Consider the following 12,777-nt stretch of genomic DNA (forward strand, 5'->3'; position numbering starts at 1 on the left):
CCAGAATAAGACCCTCGATATTTAGTGGAAAGAAGCATCAAGCTCATCATTGTGCACTTTCACCACGCTGTGAAGTTCAAAATGTATTTAATCTGTAGTCGAATCAACTACATGGTTTCCTGAGTCGTAGTGGGAGGACCTCACGCCATATCATCATGTGACTCCAAGTTTACTTCAATATGATGGTTAATATATCAATATTTGCGCATAAAGGTGCTTGACCGACATTTCTTGCATAATTTATTTTATCGAAACAAAAAGATCCCACCATGTCGAACAAACAATTTATCTGTTGGCTTTTATAAAATTGTACCAAAACCTCTGTTTCTATCACAGCTGTCTTGACTTTGTATTTATACTGTATGATTTAACTCGCATAAAAACTGGAAACTTGTTATTGGCTGCAGTGAAAAGGATTCCGTTGAAGTGTTTCTATGCTACAATATTCAGTTGGATAATGCGGCCAGGTATACATCCCCTTTAAGAGTTCTTCATTGCCCTCCTGTGGACATAACCGGTAAGGTTGTTTTACAGTTTCAAGCAGTTTTTTAATTTTTTTATATGGCAGGATCAGTGGGAAAGGGATCTCACCAACGAGAGCCGACAAAACTATGGAGCGATATGCAACAGGAGACAAGACGAGAAGAAGCTCGACTTTACCGCATGGATTTGAATGTTTACATGCTAACTAAATATAGCCTGTAAAAAAATAGTTGTAGCTGTTACAGTCGACCTGCCTGCCTAATCAGAGGACCAGAATCGAAAGCAATGTTTTTGAGATCGAGAGAGTGGATTATGTTACATGCTGATTTGGATAACGCTCGCGCTGCTACTGCAAGATCTTTCCGACACTTGTTGAAATTACATTTCGAAATCTTCTCCACAAGGGAAAGTATTCGCTAATGAAAACATTGCTAACAACTATATTTGGGCAACGTTAGCAAATATTGTTTTAGTTTACAAATCTTTAGCCAACGTAAGTTGCGCTTCTCTTCTGCTGTTCGTGTCGCGTTACGCGGTAGCTACTGTACGAGCTTGCTGCGTAGCTGTAATTTTTATCGAACATTTTTATACACTGCATAAAATGACAGTTTTGATAGCTTTGAAGAGGTTGAAGTACTTATTATTTGTTATTTAGCTACGCGTGTTGCCTCAATTGACAATGCATTGCTGGATACGTCCTCAAATAACGTTACTATTTTAAGCTAAATTGTTAATGAAGAAAATGGAAGTGACAGGTAGCTAGCTAGCACTGGCACTCTCTCACGCTAGCTAGTTAACATAACTAGCTACTGATTGAGTTTCAAACAAGTTGTTGGCTTATTAGTTTAGCTAACTATTTACAAATGTAAATATTTTCCCATGCATTGACAATACGTTGGGATGTATAGAACTCAATAACTTCGGTAAGCGTTACCTGCTGGCACCATAAACACATATTTTGGAATTTGTTTACAAACACTTGTCAACTGAACTGTTCACTATTGTTAACTTATGTGGCTATCAAGCTAACGTTAGCTAGCACCGAACATTTGCCAACGCGACGATTTGAAGCAGCACTGATGGATTCGCTAAAAGTGGACTGACAATCAAAACCACACTCTATATTTGTGCCCCAAGCACTCGCTTTACATTTTTTAAGTACAATTTTGAAACTGTGCGGCCCACACCATGTCCGGATCCCCGGGCTCGGGTGGCTCAAACCCCAGGAAGTTCAGCGAAAAGATAGCGCTGCACAACCAGAAACAAGCAGAGGAGACGCTGGCCTTCGATCAGCTTATGACAGATCTCACTGTCTCAAGGGTAAGCAGATCCCTGTCTATAAATATCGAATTATTAAGTGTGATTTATTTGTGTATGAGTGGTCTCAAGCTAGATAGGAATGCCATGTTTAGTTTGATCAAGGAAGTTGGACAGGCAAGCCAGCAGGGTGTGAATGCTCTCTGCTGTCAAGCAGCGGGGCACCTGTCAAACTTGTGTCACAATTCATTGAGGTTATGGTTAGGCAGGTTACTTCGAAATAAGGCTAGCTGTTTAACAAAAGAACCATATGGCTATTGTTTACTATGTAACTACAATGACTGTAGTTAACAATACGTTTTTTAATACTTACAAGGATAATCCTTAAATCAAAGTTAAATTCATCAGGGTTGTTTGGAAATATATTTAGCCTAAACAGGGGGCTATCAATCGATGGGTGATTTAGTGGCTGACAGTTCACACTCACTAATTAGACAGGTCAGCATTGATTACTGCCGTGTGTGATGTGAACAGAAACACCACCAGTAAACATGCTTTCTGCACCACCCACTCTTGCACTCATCAGCCTATTTTTGAATGAAATGATTGGTTAATAACCAGCCAGCTGCTGCATATTCTTCTGAGTCATCATTAACAGCAATGTGTTGTTGTCATATGATGTATAGATGGCAATTGTAATGGCGCCTCTAATTTTGCCTACACAATAAACTGTCTTAACTACATTCCCCTGTAATCATCCATTTGAATATACACTCGAGAAGTGAGATCTTACACCTTTTCTGCACTGAATGGGACCTAAACTGCAAATGATGTGCCGATCTCATCCATTTAACTGTTTATTAAATGTACATTTTAGTCATTTAGCAGACGCTCTTATCTAAAGCAACTTGCAGCTACTAATGTTAATGTAGCTAGGGTAACATTGAATTGGGCAGTCCTTTACATTTGTGGGGACAATTGCATTCTAAAACACCCAAGCCCAGTTTACTGTGTTAGGCTGCATCAAGGTCTCAAATCAATCCCCTCTATTGTGAACGAGCAACTCTCACATTGCTTTACAGTGGGACATACACACAGTCATGCTTCTCTTATCTTCAATTGAGCCCTCGAGGGCTTTATCTCCTGCATGTATCTTAATGGAGTAAAAAGGCAGAGTTATTGGGGGCGTTGGGTGACTCATGTCTGGTTTTGCTCAGTGTTGGTAGCCTGCAACCGTTGGATTTTGGCAGGTTGAATATAAAGATGACAATGGCATCCTTGTATTGGGGACTTATTTGTTGAGGAATGTAACTGTGTTTCTGGGTGATTTGTGAGGTTTTAATTGCACTTCCCAAGACTGTGTTTTAATGTGTGTGTAAAATAAAATGAATGGCCAAAGCTTGCTGGGAACCATGTGTAGACATACCAGCCCCGCCTCATCTGCTAACTACTCATAACAAGTTCACCATGTGTATCCAGCTAGATGGGAAGGAAACTTCTTGTGTGTCTGATTCATTTGAAATGTACCAGCTTTGCATCCAATGTCATGTTTTTCTTGTTGCCGACTACTTGAGACTATTTTAATACCAAACAACTAGCACCACAGCTGCTATGTAGGGACACTCTTAGGGACTTAGTCATTCTTCTCACAACTCCGCACAGATGGAATCTACAAGGGTAGCATTTCTTACAGTTGCTACATTCATTTTAGACTTTAATGATGTGTATTAGGGCTGCACGATATGGCAGAAATCAAATAGCGATTTACATTTTTTTAATGTAGTTCTTTACCAAATATTGCGATTTGACGAAGGTCATAACTCTTGGTATAACTTTTGGAATCCTAGAAATAAAATTACTTTATATTAAGAAGCAGAGTGGAAAGCAGAATCGTTTGTTTTAGAATAGAGGATGACCGATTTGTCAACGCCGATACCGTTTTTATTGGAGGACCAAAAAAAGCAGATTTTCTTAAAATATATTTTACGTTTTTTATATATATATATAATTTTATTTGTAATAATGACAATTACAACAATACTGAATGAACACTTATTTTAACTTAATATCATACATAAATAAAATCTATTTAGTCTCAAATAAATAATGGAACATGCTCAGTTTGGTTTAAATAATGCAAAAACACAGTGTTGGAGAAGATAAAAGTGCAATATGTGCCATGTAGCTTTTTTTTTTTAAATAAAAAATGTAACGTTTAAGTTCCTTGCTCAGAACATATGAAAGCTGGTGGTTCAATGTTCCCAGTTCTTCAATATTCCCAGTTAAGACGTTTTAGGTTGTCGTTATGGAATTATGGAATTATGACTCGTCGACTATTTCTCTCTATACCATTTGTATTTCATGTACCTTTTGGCTATTGGATGTTCTAATAGGCACTTTAGTATTGTCCGCCTAATCTCAGGAGTTGATAGGCTCGAAGTCATAAACAGCGCTGTGAGTCAAGCATTGCTAAGAGCTGCTGGCAAACACAGTAAAGTTTGAATGAATGCTTACGAGCCTGCTGCTGCCTACCACCGCTCAGTCAGTCTGCTCTATCAAATATCAAATCATAGACTTAATTCTAATATAATAAACACAGAAATACGAGCCTTTGGTCATTAATATGGTCAAACCAAGAAACTAATTTCAAATCAAAACATTTATTCTTTCAGTGAAATACAGAACTGTTCCATATTTTATTGAACGGGTGGCAACTCTAAGTCTAAATATATGCTGTTACATTGCACAAACTTCAATGTTATGTCATAATTCTGGAAAATTAGTTCACAACAAGACAGTCAGCCCAAACTTGCATATACCCTGACACTGCGTGCAATAAATGCAAGAGAAGTGACACAATTTCCCTAGTTAATCTTGCCTGCATGAATTTCTTTTAACTAAACATGCAGGTTTAAAAAATATATATACTTTTGTGTATTGATTTTAAGAAAGGCATTGATGTTTATGGTTAGGTACATTTGTGCAATGATTGTGCTTTATTCGCGAATGTGCTTTTGTTAAATCATCCCCCGTTTGGCGAAGTAGGCTGTGATTCGATGATAAATTAACAGGCACCGCATTGATTATATGCAACGCAGGACAAGCTAGATAACTACATATGGTTGATGATATTACTAGGTTAACTAGTGATTATGTGAAGATTGATTTATTTTTATAAGATACGTTTAATGCTAGCTAGCAACATACCTTGGCTCCTTGCTGCACTCGCGTAGCAGGTGGTCCGCCTGCCACTCAGTTTCCTCATGGATTGCAATGTAATCGGCCATAATTGGGGGTCCAATAATGCCGATTATCAATTGTTATGCAAGCTTGAAATCGGCCTTAATTAATCGGCCATGCCGATTTAATCGGCCGACCTCTAGTTAGGTCAAATGCAGTCAACCGATTGTTCCAAACAGAACAGCAAGCAAACTTATAGTGAATCTAACAGCGAGGACGAGGAACTGTGCCAGTTAAGTGACAGAGGCGGCTCAACGTCCCCAGTGTCTGGCGCGTGAAGTCATTAGCTCTACTGGTTGGCTACTCCATAGCAACCTAGCGGTGCCAAAATCCCTGGTCTGCCCTAGAAAGCCTATGTCAATTACGATCGCCAGAACGGCCAAACCAGAAGAATTTAAGTGCCTGTTTTTGAGCTCTAAAATTTGTTTTATTTTGATCAAGTCCCAATGGTGAATTGTTATAAAGTTCGCTACAAATCAAGATATTTTAATTAAACAGTGATCCATTCTGACTACTACATTTGTTGTCACACAGGACCACGTGCTGACAGACAATCACGGGCCGGCAGGCTACGAGGATGCTCGCGCCCTCATACACGTGTCTCTCAGGCAGGATGAAAATGACTACATCGACCATAATCCTTTGCTAGTTACGGTCACTTAATTTTTTGTTTTGTTTTTTTGGTGTCATTAAGAATTAAGGCACTTCAAATACTTCCAGCTTAATGCGCTGTCGGGAGTTTCCATAGCGCTGACGTCATCCACTTATTCCTATCACCATCTACTGGTTTTAATGTCTATGGGAGGCACTTGGTGTGTGTGTGTGGGATGCAGCTGCAAGAGGAGAAAAAAAAATGGAGTAAACTAGCAAATGTTACAAGTGGCTGAGATGTTTCAGAATATTGCATGCGATATAAGTCTCTTGTGATGTGGATATTGCACATGTCAATATTGCGATTTTGATGTGATCTACACACAATACCCTGACGACAAAGAAGAAATGTTGCTAGTTTATAAAAAAAACATTATATTTACATAAGTATTCAGACCCCTTACTCAGTACTTTGTAAACGCTGCCAAAGGTGCTTCAAGTCTTCTTGGGATAACGCTACAAGCTTGGCAGACCTGTATTTTTGGGAGTTTCTCCTGTTCTTTTCTGCAGATCTTCTCAAGCTCTGTCGGGTTGGATGGGGAGCATCGCAGCACAGCTATTTTCAGGTCTCTCCAGAGATGTTTGATTGCGTTGAAGTCGGTGCTCTTGCTGGGCCACTCAAGAACATTGAGACTTTTCCTGAAGCCACTCCTGTGTTGTCTTGTTGGAAGGTGAACCTTAGCCCCAGTCGGATAACCTGCTACAGAACGCTCAGGACTTCAAGGATCTTTCTGTACTTTGCTCCGTTCATCTTACCCTCAATCCTGACTAATCTCCCAGTCCCTGCCGCTGAAAAACTTCCCCACAGCATGATGCTGCCACCACCATGCTTCACTGTAGAAATGGTGCCAGGCTTCTTCTACCTGAATGCCAAGCATAACATCTGATCTTGGTTTCATCAGACCAGAAAATCTTGTTTCTCATGGTATGAGAATCCTTTAGTTACCTGTTAGGAAAGCCCGCTTGGCGTTTATCTTGTGCCTTTTTATTGAGGAGTGGCTTCTGTCTGGCCACTCTACCATAAAGGCCTGATTGGTGGAGTGCTGCAGAAATCGTTGTCCTTCTGGAAGGTTCTCCCATCTCCAAAGAGGAACTCCAGAGCAACCATAAGGCTCTTGGTCACCTCCCCGATCAAGGCCCTTCTCTCCTGATTGCTCAGCTCTAGGAAGAGTGGTGGTGGTTACAGACTTCTTAAATTTAAAAATGATGGAGGCCACTGTTCTTGGGGACCTTCAATACTGCAGAAAGTTTTTGGTACCCTTCCCCAGATCTGTGCCTCGACACAATCCGTTCTCTGAGCTCTACGGACAATTCCTTCGACCTCATGGCTTGGTTTTTACTCTGACATGCCTTTCCAAGCCATGTCCAATCAATTGAATTTAGAACAGGTGGACTCCAAGTTGTAGAAACATCGCAAGGATGATCAATGGAAACAGGAAGCACCTGAGCTAAATTTTGAGTCTCAAAGCAAAGGGTCTGAATAGTTAGGTTATTTCAGTGTTTTATTTTTAATACATTTGCAAAAATGTCTAAACTGTTTTCACTTCATTATGGGCTATTGTGTGTATTATTGATTGATTTGAATTACATCCTTTATTATACAATGGATTTAACGTAACAATGTGGAAAAGTGAAGGGGTCTGAATACTTTCCCAATGCGCTGTATATACAAAAATATAAACGCAACAACAATTTTACTTAGAGGTCATAGGCCCACCCACTTGGGAGCCAGGCCCAGCCAATAGTAATTTGTTTTTCCCTACAAAAAAGAGCTTTATTACAGACGGGAAATACTCCTGTTTCATCAGCTGTGAGGGTGGTTGGTCTCAGATGATCCCACAGGGGAAGAAGCCGAATGTGGAGGTCCTGAGATGGCGTGGTTACACATGGTCTGCAGTTGAGTCCAGTTGAACGTACTGCCAAATTCTCTAAAACAACGTTGGAGGAGGTGACTTATGGTAGAGAAATTAACAGGTGGATGGATAACCTTGGCAAAGGAGAAATGCTCATTGATAGTGACAAATCAACAACCTAAAACTGTCCCAAACACAGGATTAAAACAAGCTTATATTTTGGGTTCTGATTGGGTACGACAGTTGAACTCTGCTCATGAAGCATATATTCTTCAAGATGTATGTATGGTATGTATGTATGTATGTACTGCACAAAATTATAAACTCATGTAAAATGTTGGTTTCATGAGTTGAAGTAGAAGATCCCAGAAATGTACCATACGCATATAATGCTTATTTCTAATGTCGTCTAATGGACGTCTAACAGGCTTGTTGTCTGTGACCTGTTAAACATTATTCCTAATGTCCATATTGACCTACTTCTTCAGATGTGGAGGATATCAATAACATCTCATTCATTCCCCCTTCTCTCCTCTTCCACCCTTCAGTTACATTTATCCTGTACTGTGGATTGGGAGCTGACAACGGTTGCATTCATTAGGTACCAAACAGGAGAGAACTGAGTTAAACAGGAAGGTATTAACTGCACTTGTCAAAATAAACGCTTTGTCATTTTCTGTTGAAAAGCATTTCAAAACATTTTGTTGTGCCCTAATGAACAAGGTCGAAGGCGGCTATTAAGAAAGCCCACCTCCACGCAATCACAAGCTGAATTGAAATCTCTTGATTTGATTAATTTTCTGCCTCCTGAAACACTAAGGCACTCGGTACACATGCAGAGTCGTGAAAAATGACATGATCTCCTGGGAAAAAATATAAAGGTTCCATTCACATTATTTCCATACCATCACTTCACAATGTCTTCTTTTATGAGAGGCCAGAGTTTGAAATGGGCAGTTAAAGGAGATGTGGTTTGGAGGCTACTCCGAGTGATGTTGCCTGTAAGGTATGAACTGTTGATGACCCGTGAGAGACCGAGGCCCAGTGAGTGGGTTGCAGTTGTCGGAGTCCATGAGACGCTGCCAGAAAACGGCTGTAATTAAAACTCACTGTTTCAACATTCAGGCTGAGTTGAAAGTGCTCGAGTGGCTCTGTGTTTGGGTCTGTTTTAGGGCTGGGAATTGCCAGGGACCTCACAATACGATATTGTTGTGAAATGTTGGTGCCGATATGAATTACAATTCTATACAGTGAGCTCAAAGTATTGTGATTGGGGCACTTTTTATTTTTTATTTTTTTGGTTCTACTCCAGCACTTCTATTCTTATTTACAATAAAAGTGACTCCAAAATTACACACTACATTATTTACTATTAATTTCTATTAGGCACAAAATAATCTGAAACACAACCAAAACAAACAGCAAACTCATCCAACAATTTTTTTTTGTGACAAACTTGATCAAGTCATTGTGTGCTATGAATATGGGACCAGATTTAATACACAATTTGTCACGATACTTTGTCACCTAAAATAGGGGGACTAAGACAAAATCAAATGTATTTGTCACATACACATGGTTAGCAGATGTTAATGCGACTGTAGCGAAATGCTTGTGCTTCTAGTTCCGACCATGCAGTAATATCTAACAAGTAATATATCCTAACAATTTCACAACAACTACCTTTTACACACAAGTGTAAAGGAATGAATACGAATATGTACATAAAAATATATAAATGAGTGATGGTACAGAACGTCATAGGCAAGATGCAGTAGATGGTATAGAGTACAGTATATACATATGAGATGAGTAATGTAGGGTATGTAAGCATTATAGAAAGTGGCTAGTGATAAATTATTACATACATTTTTCCATTATTAAAGTGGCTGGAGTTGAGTCAGTATGTTGGCAGCAGCCACTCAATGTTAGTGATGGCTGTTTAACAGTCCGATGGCCTTGAGAGAGAGCTGTTTTTTTAGTCTCTCGGTCCCAACTTTGATGCACCTGTACTGACCTCGCCTTCTGGATGATAGCGGGGTGAACAGGCAGTGGCTCGGGTGGTTGTTGTCCTTGATGATCTTTTTTGCCTTCCTGTGACATTGGGTGGTGTAGGTGTCCTGGAGGGCAGGTAGTTTGCCTCTGGTGATGCGTTGTGCAGACCTCACAACCCTCTGGAGAGCCTTACGGTTATGGGCGGAGCAGTTGCCGTACCAGGCGGTGATACAGCCCGACAAGATGCTCTCGATTGTGCATCTGTAAAAGTTTGAGTGTTTTTGGTGACAAGCCAAATTTCTTCAGCCTCCTGAGGTTAGAGGCGCTGCTGCGCCGCCTTCACCACGCTGTCTGTGTGGGGGTGGACCATTTCAGTTTGTCCGTGATGTGTACGCAGAGGAACTTAACTTTCCTCCTTCTCCACTACTGTCCCGTCAATGTAGATAGGCGGCTGCTCCCTCTGCTGTTTCCTGAAGTCCACAATCATCTCCTTTGTTTTGTTGATGTTGAGTGTGAGGTTATTTTCCTGACACCACACTCTGAGGGCCCTCACCTCCTCCCTGTAGGCCGTCTCGTCGTTGTTGGTAATCAAGCCTACCACTGTAGTGTCGTCTGCAAACTTGATGATTGAGTTGGAGGCGTTCATGGCCACGCAGTTGCGTGAAAAGGGAGTACAGGAGAGGGCTGAGAACGCACCCTTGTGGGCACCCAGTGTTGAGGATCAGCGGGGTGGAGATGTTGTTACCTACCCTCACCACCTGGGAGGCGGCCCGTCAGGAAGTCCAGGACCCAGTTGCACAGGACGGGGTCGAGACCCAGGGTCTCGAGCTTAATGACAAGTTTGGAGGGTACTATGGTGTTAAATGCTGTGTACAAAAAGTGCTGTAATTTTTTTAATGATTCACCCGATATGGTGAAAATACCCTCAAATTAAAGATGAGTCTGCACTTTAACCTCATTTGTCATTTTATCATTTCAAATCCAAAGTACTAGAGTATAGAGCCAAAACAATTTAAATGTGATACTGTAACTTTATTGCAATTTGATGTTCCAAACATATTGCTCATGCAGAGGGATGAGAGACCCGTGAGAAAATAAGATTTTTAATCAGTCATGGAATTAAGTGCTTAAAACAAATTGGCTCCCTTTTTGTTAAAATATGGAGAACATGCTATGAAGGAAAAATGTTTTGGTGCAGGTACAGCCAACTAGTGCAAAAATCATATTGCGATATTGTCAAATAATATCCCAATATGTAAACTAGCAATTTTTTTATTTTGCACCTCACTAGTCTGTTTTCACCGGAGGGTAAACTGCTTTCCCACCACTGTGCATAGTAGACCTAGGCTATTTCACTGAATGGTCAAGGAGTTTGCCAGCTAATGTGGATAAATGCATAGGGTAGGCTTATACAGATTTTTCTGTTTCTACTGAAAGCAAAGTGTTCATGTGTCTTTATAAAGTTGTTGTTGCACACTCTCTTTTTAGGAAAGTAAACTAGCAAAGTGTCTTCCTGCTCTGTGAAAAAGGTCTACACCGGTGCTTCGTGGTCTACAGATGCTTTCGGCTTCTCCTATGTTGTTCATCTGCAGTTTGTCCTATGAGTTGTTGAAATCGCCTGGATTTCCTCTCAACCCATGGGAATAATGTCACCGCAAGGTCTTTGACATTTTGTCCCTCTGTGTCATCTTTATGAATAGTATTATTGGATACTCTGAGGCGCTGGAATGTGTGTTCTGTTTATGATGGATGTCTTGTTGCATTATCCCGTCCTCCGGAACCCCATTCGTTAAGCACTGTTTTACCCGATTGGCTGGGAGTATTTAAAATAGTCCTGCATTTTGTCTTTGGTGGGACAATCTTGTGATGGGTAATTTTTTTATATTAAGGTGTGGTCTATGCCAAGTTAAGCTATGATCATGTTAGGTAGGCTACCTATCTGGGAAGCTGGGGAAAACAGAGGGGGTATTGGCAATGAGATTGCTATGCATTAAGGGGAAATTCCCTCTCGAGTTGCTCTTGAGGGGATGTTGGATTCAGAACAGAGATTGTGGTTTTTAAATGCTCAGTCCAACAGGGCTGGGCGATATATATCAAATTGATTTCAATGTATGTTTAGTCCGACGTTCCAAATGCTTATATCGCAAGATTCAAGGTATAAAAAAAAATTCTCCCCAGTTTTTGACTGTCTTTTTGGTCTTGTCTCCTGTACTGTGTTCACTGCACTTTCCCACTTCTACACAGACACCAAGACCCTCCCCTGCCACTCAAAACAACAAAGACTAAAGAACACTTCTTCCTCACTGACAACAAGCAGTTTAAACTCTCTTTTTGCATTTGAGGTTTGGTCCTACAGAATCGGTCAAATGGCCACAGAAACGCTTAATTAAATAATGAAAAATGTTCTAACGATACCCTTTTTAATGTCTCAACTCCCAAAATGTAGAATAGAGCAGACCCTACTAAAATGAGAGTCCCAGTAAACATGATTTTGTTGAATGTAATACCGCTAGCAGCATTTTAGCAACAGACTGTTATGTGCTAGCTGTCTGGTCTGTGTTTTTATAAATGTGCAGTGAGTATAGAAATACAGATTTATTTAAGAAATTGGCAACTCCTTCTGATTTTTAGTAATAAGCATCTTATCCCGGTAGGCCACTTGATTTCAATATCTAAACAAAGTGAACAGAGTTCTTCAAACAGGTGGAGATGGACAGGAGGGTGTATTCATAACAGTTCAACTGTTCTACCATGTTAGCAAGCAAATACACCCAAGTTGGCTAGACTTGAAATATAAAGTTGGTGGCTACTCATTAGCACGTGATTGTTTGAGACCTGTGTTAATATTTTATGACTGCTACAAGAAGTTGGCCACTATTGCTGAAATGTGCATATTCTGGTGAAATGTCTAACAACATTGCATTTCATAGACAGACTTGAAAGCCAGATCAATGATTATTGCAAAAAAAATGCAGGTGAAACTTTTGATGAAATTGGGTCTTTATGGTTGTGGAAGTCATATATTTTTAGCCAAGGTATAATTTTACAAGCCGTGAATTCATTAGATTATTCCTGACTGTTTGAAATGGGGTGTTTTGACCTTAAATTGTGGAACAAAGCTTTATTTAGAGAAAGTCAAAATCTCTCTGTGTACAGTTGTGGGCAAAAGTTTTGAGAATGACAAAATATTAATTTTCACAAAGTCTGCTGCGTCAGTTTGTATGATGACAATTTGCATATACTCCAGAATGTTATGAAGAGTGATCAGATCAATTGCAATTAATTGCAAAGTCCCTCT

General features: G+C 40.1%; 1 protein-coding gene across 4 annotated transcripts in view; it reads left to right on the forward strand.

The window, feature by feature from the left end:
- Window positions 1-541: 541 nt before the first annotated feature.
- Window positions 542-12,777, forward strand: part of LOC118964938 (CREB-regulated transcription coactivator 3-like) — an 85,442-nt gene continuing 73,206 nt past the window's right edge. For 3 of the 4 annotated variants that reach the window (XM_036981139.1, XM_036981137.1, XM_036981140.1), the window contains exon 1: window positions 543-1,803. In XM_036981139.1, coding sequence (XP_036837034.1) covers window positions 1,672-1,803 — 132 coding nt within the window. In that variant the 5' untranslated portion in view covers window positions 543-1,671. Of the gene's footprint in view, window positions 1,804-12,777 lie in introns of all 4 variants that reach the window. The other variant, XM_036981136.1, reaches the window with a different exon arrangement.

The sequence above is a fragment of the Oncorhynchus mykiss genome, chromosome 6 (assembly GCF_013265735.2).
Source record: "Oncorhynchus mykiss isolate Arlee chromosome 6, USDA_OmykA_1.1, whole genome shotgun sequence".
In the NCBI taxonomy this organism is placed as follows: domain Eukaryota; kingdom Metazoa; phylum Chordata; class Actinopteri; order Salmoniformes; family Salmonidae; genus Oncorhynchus; species Oncorhynchus mykiss.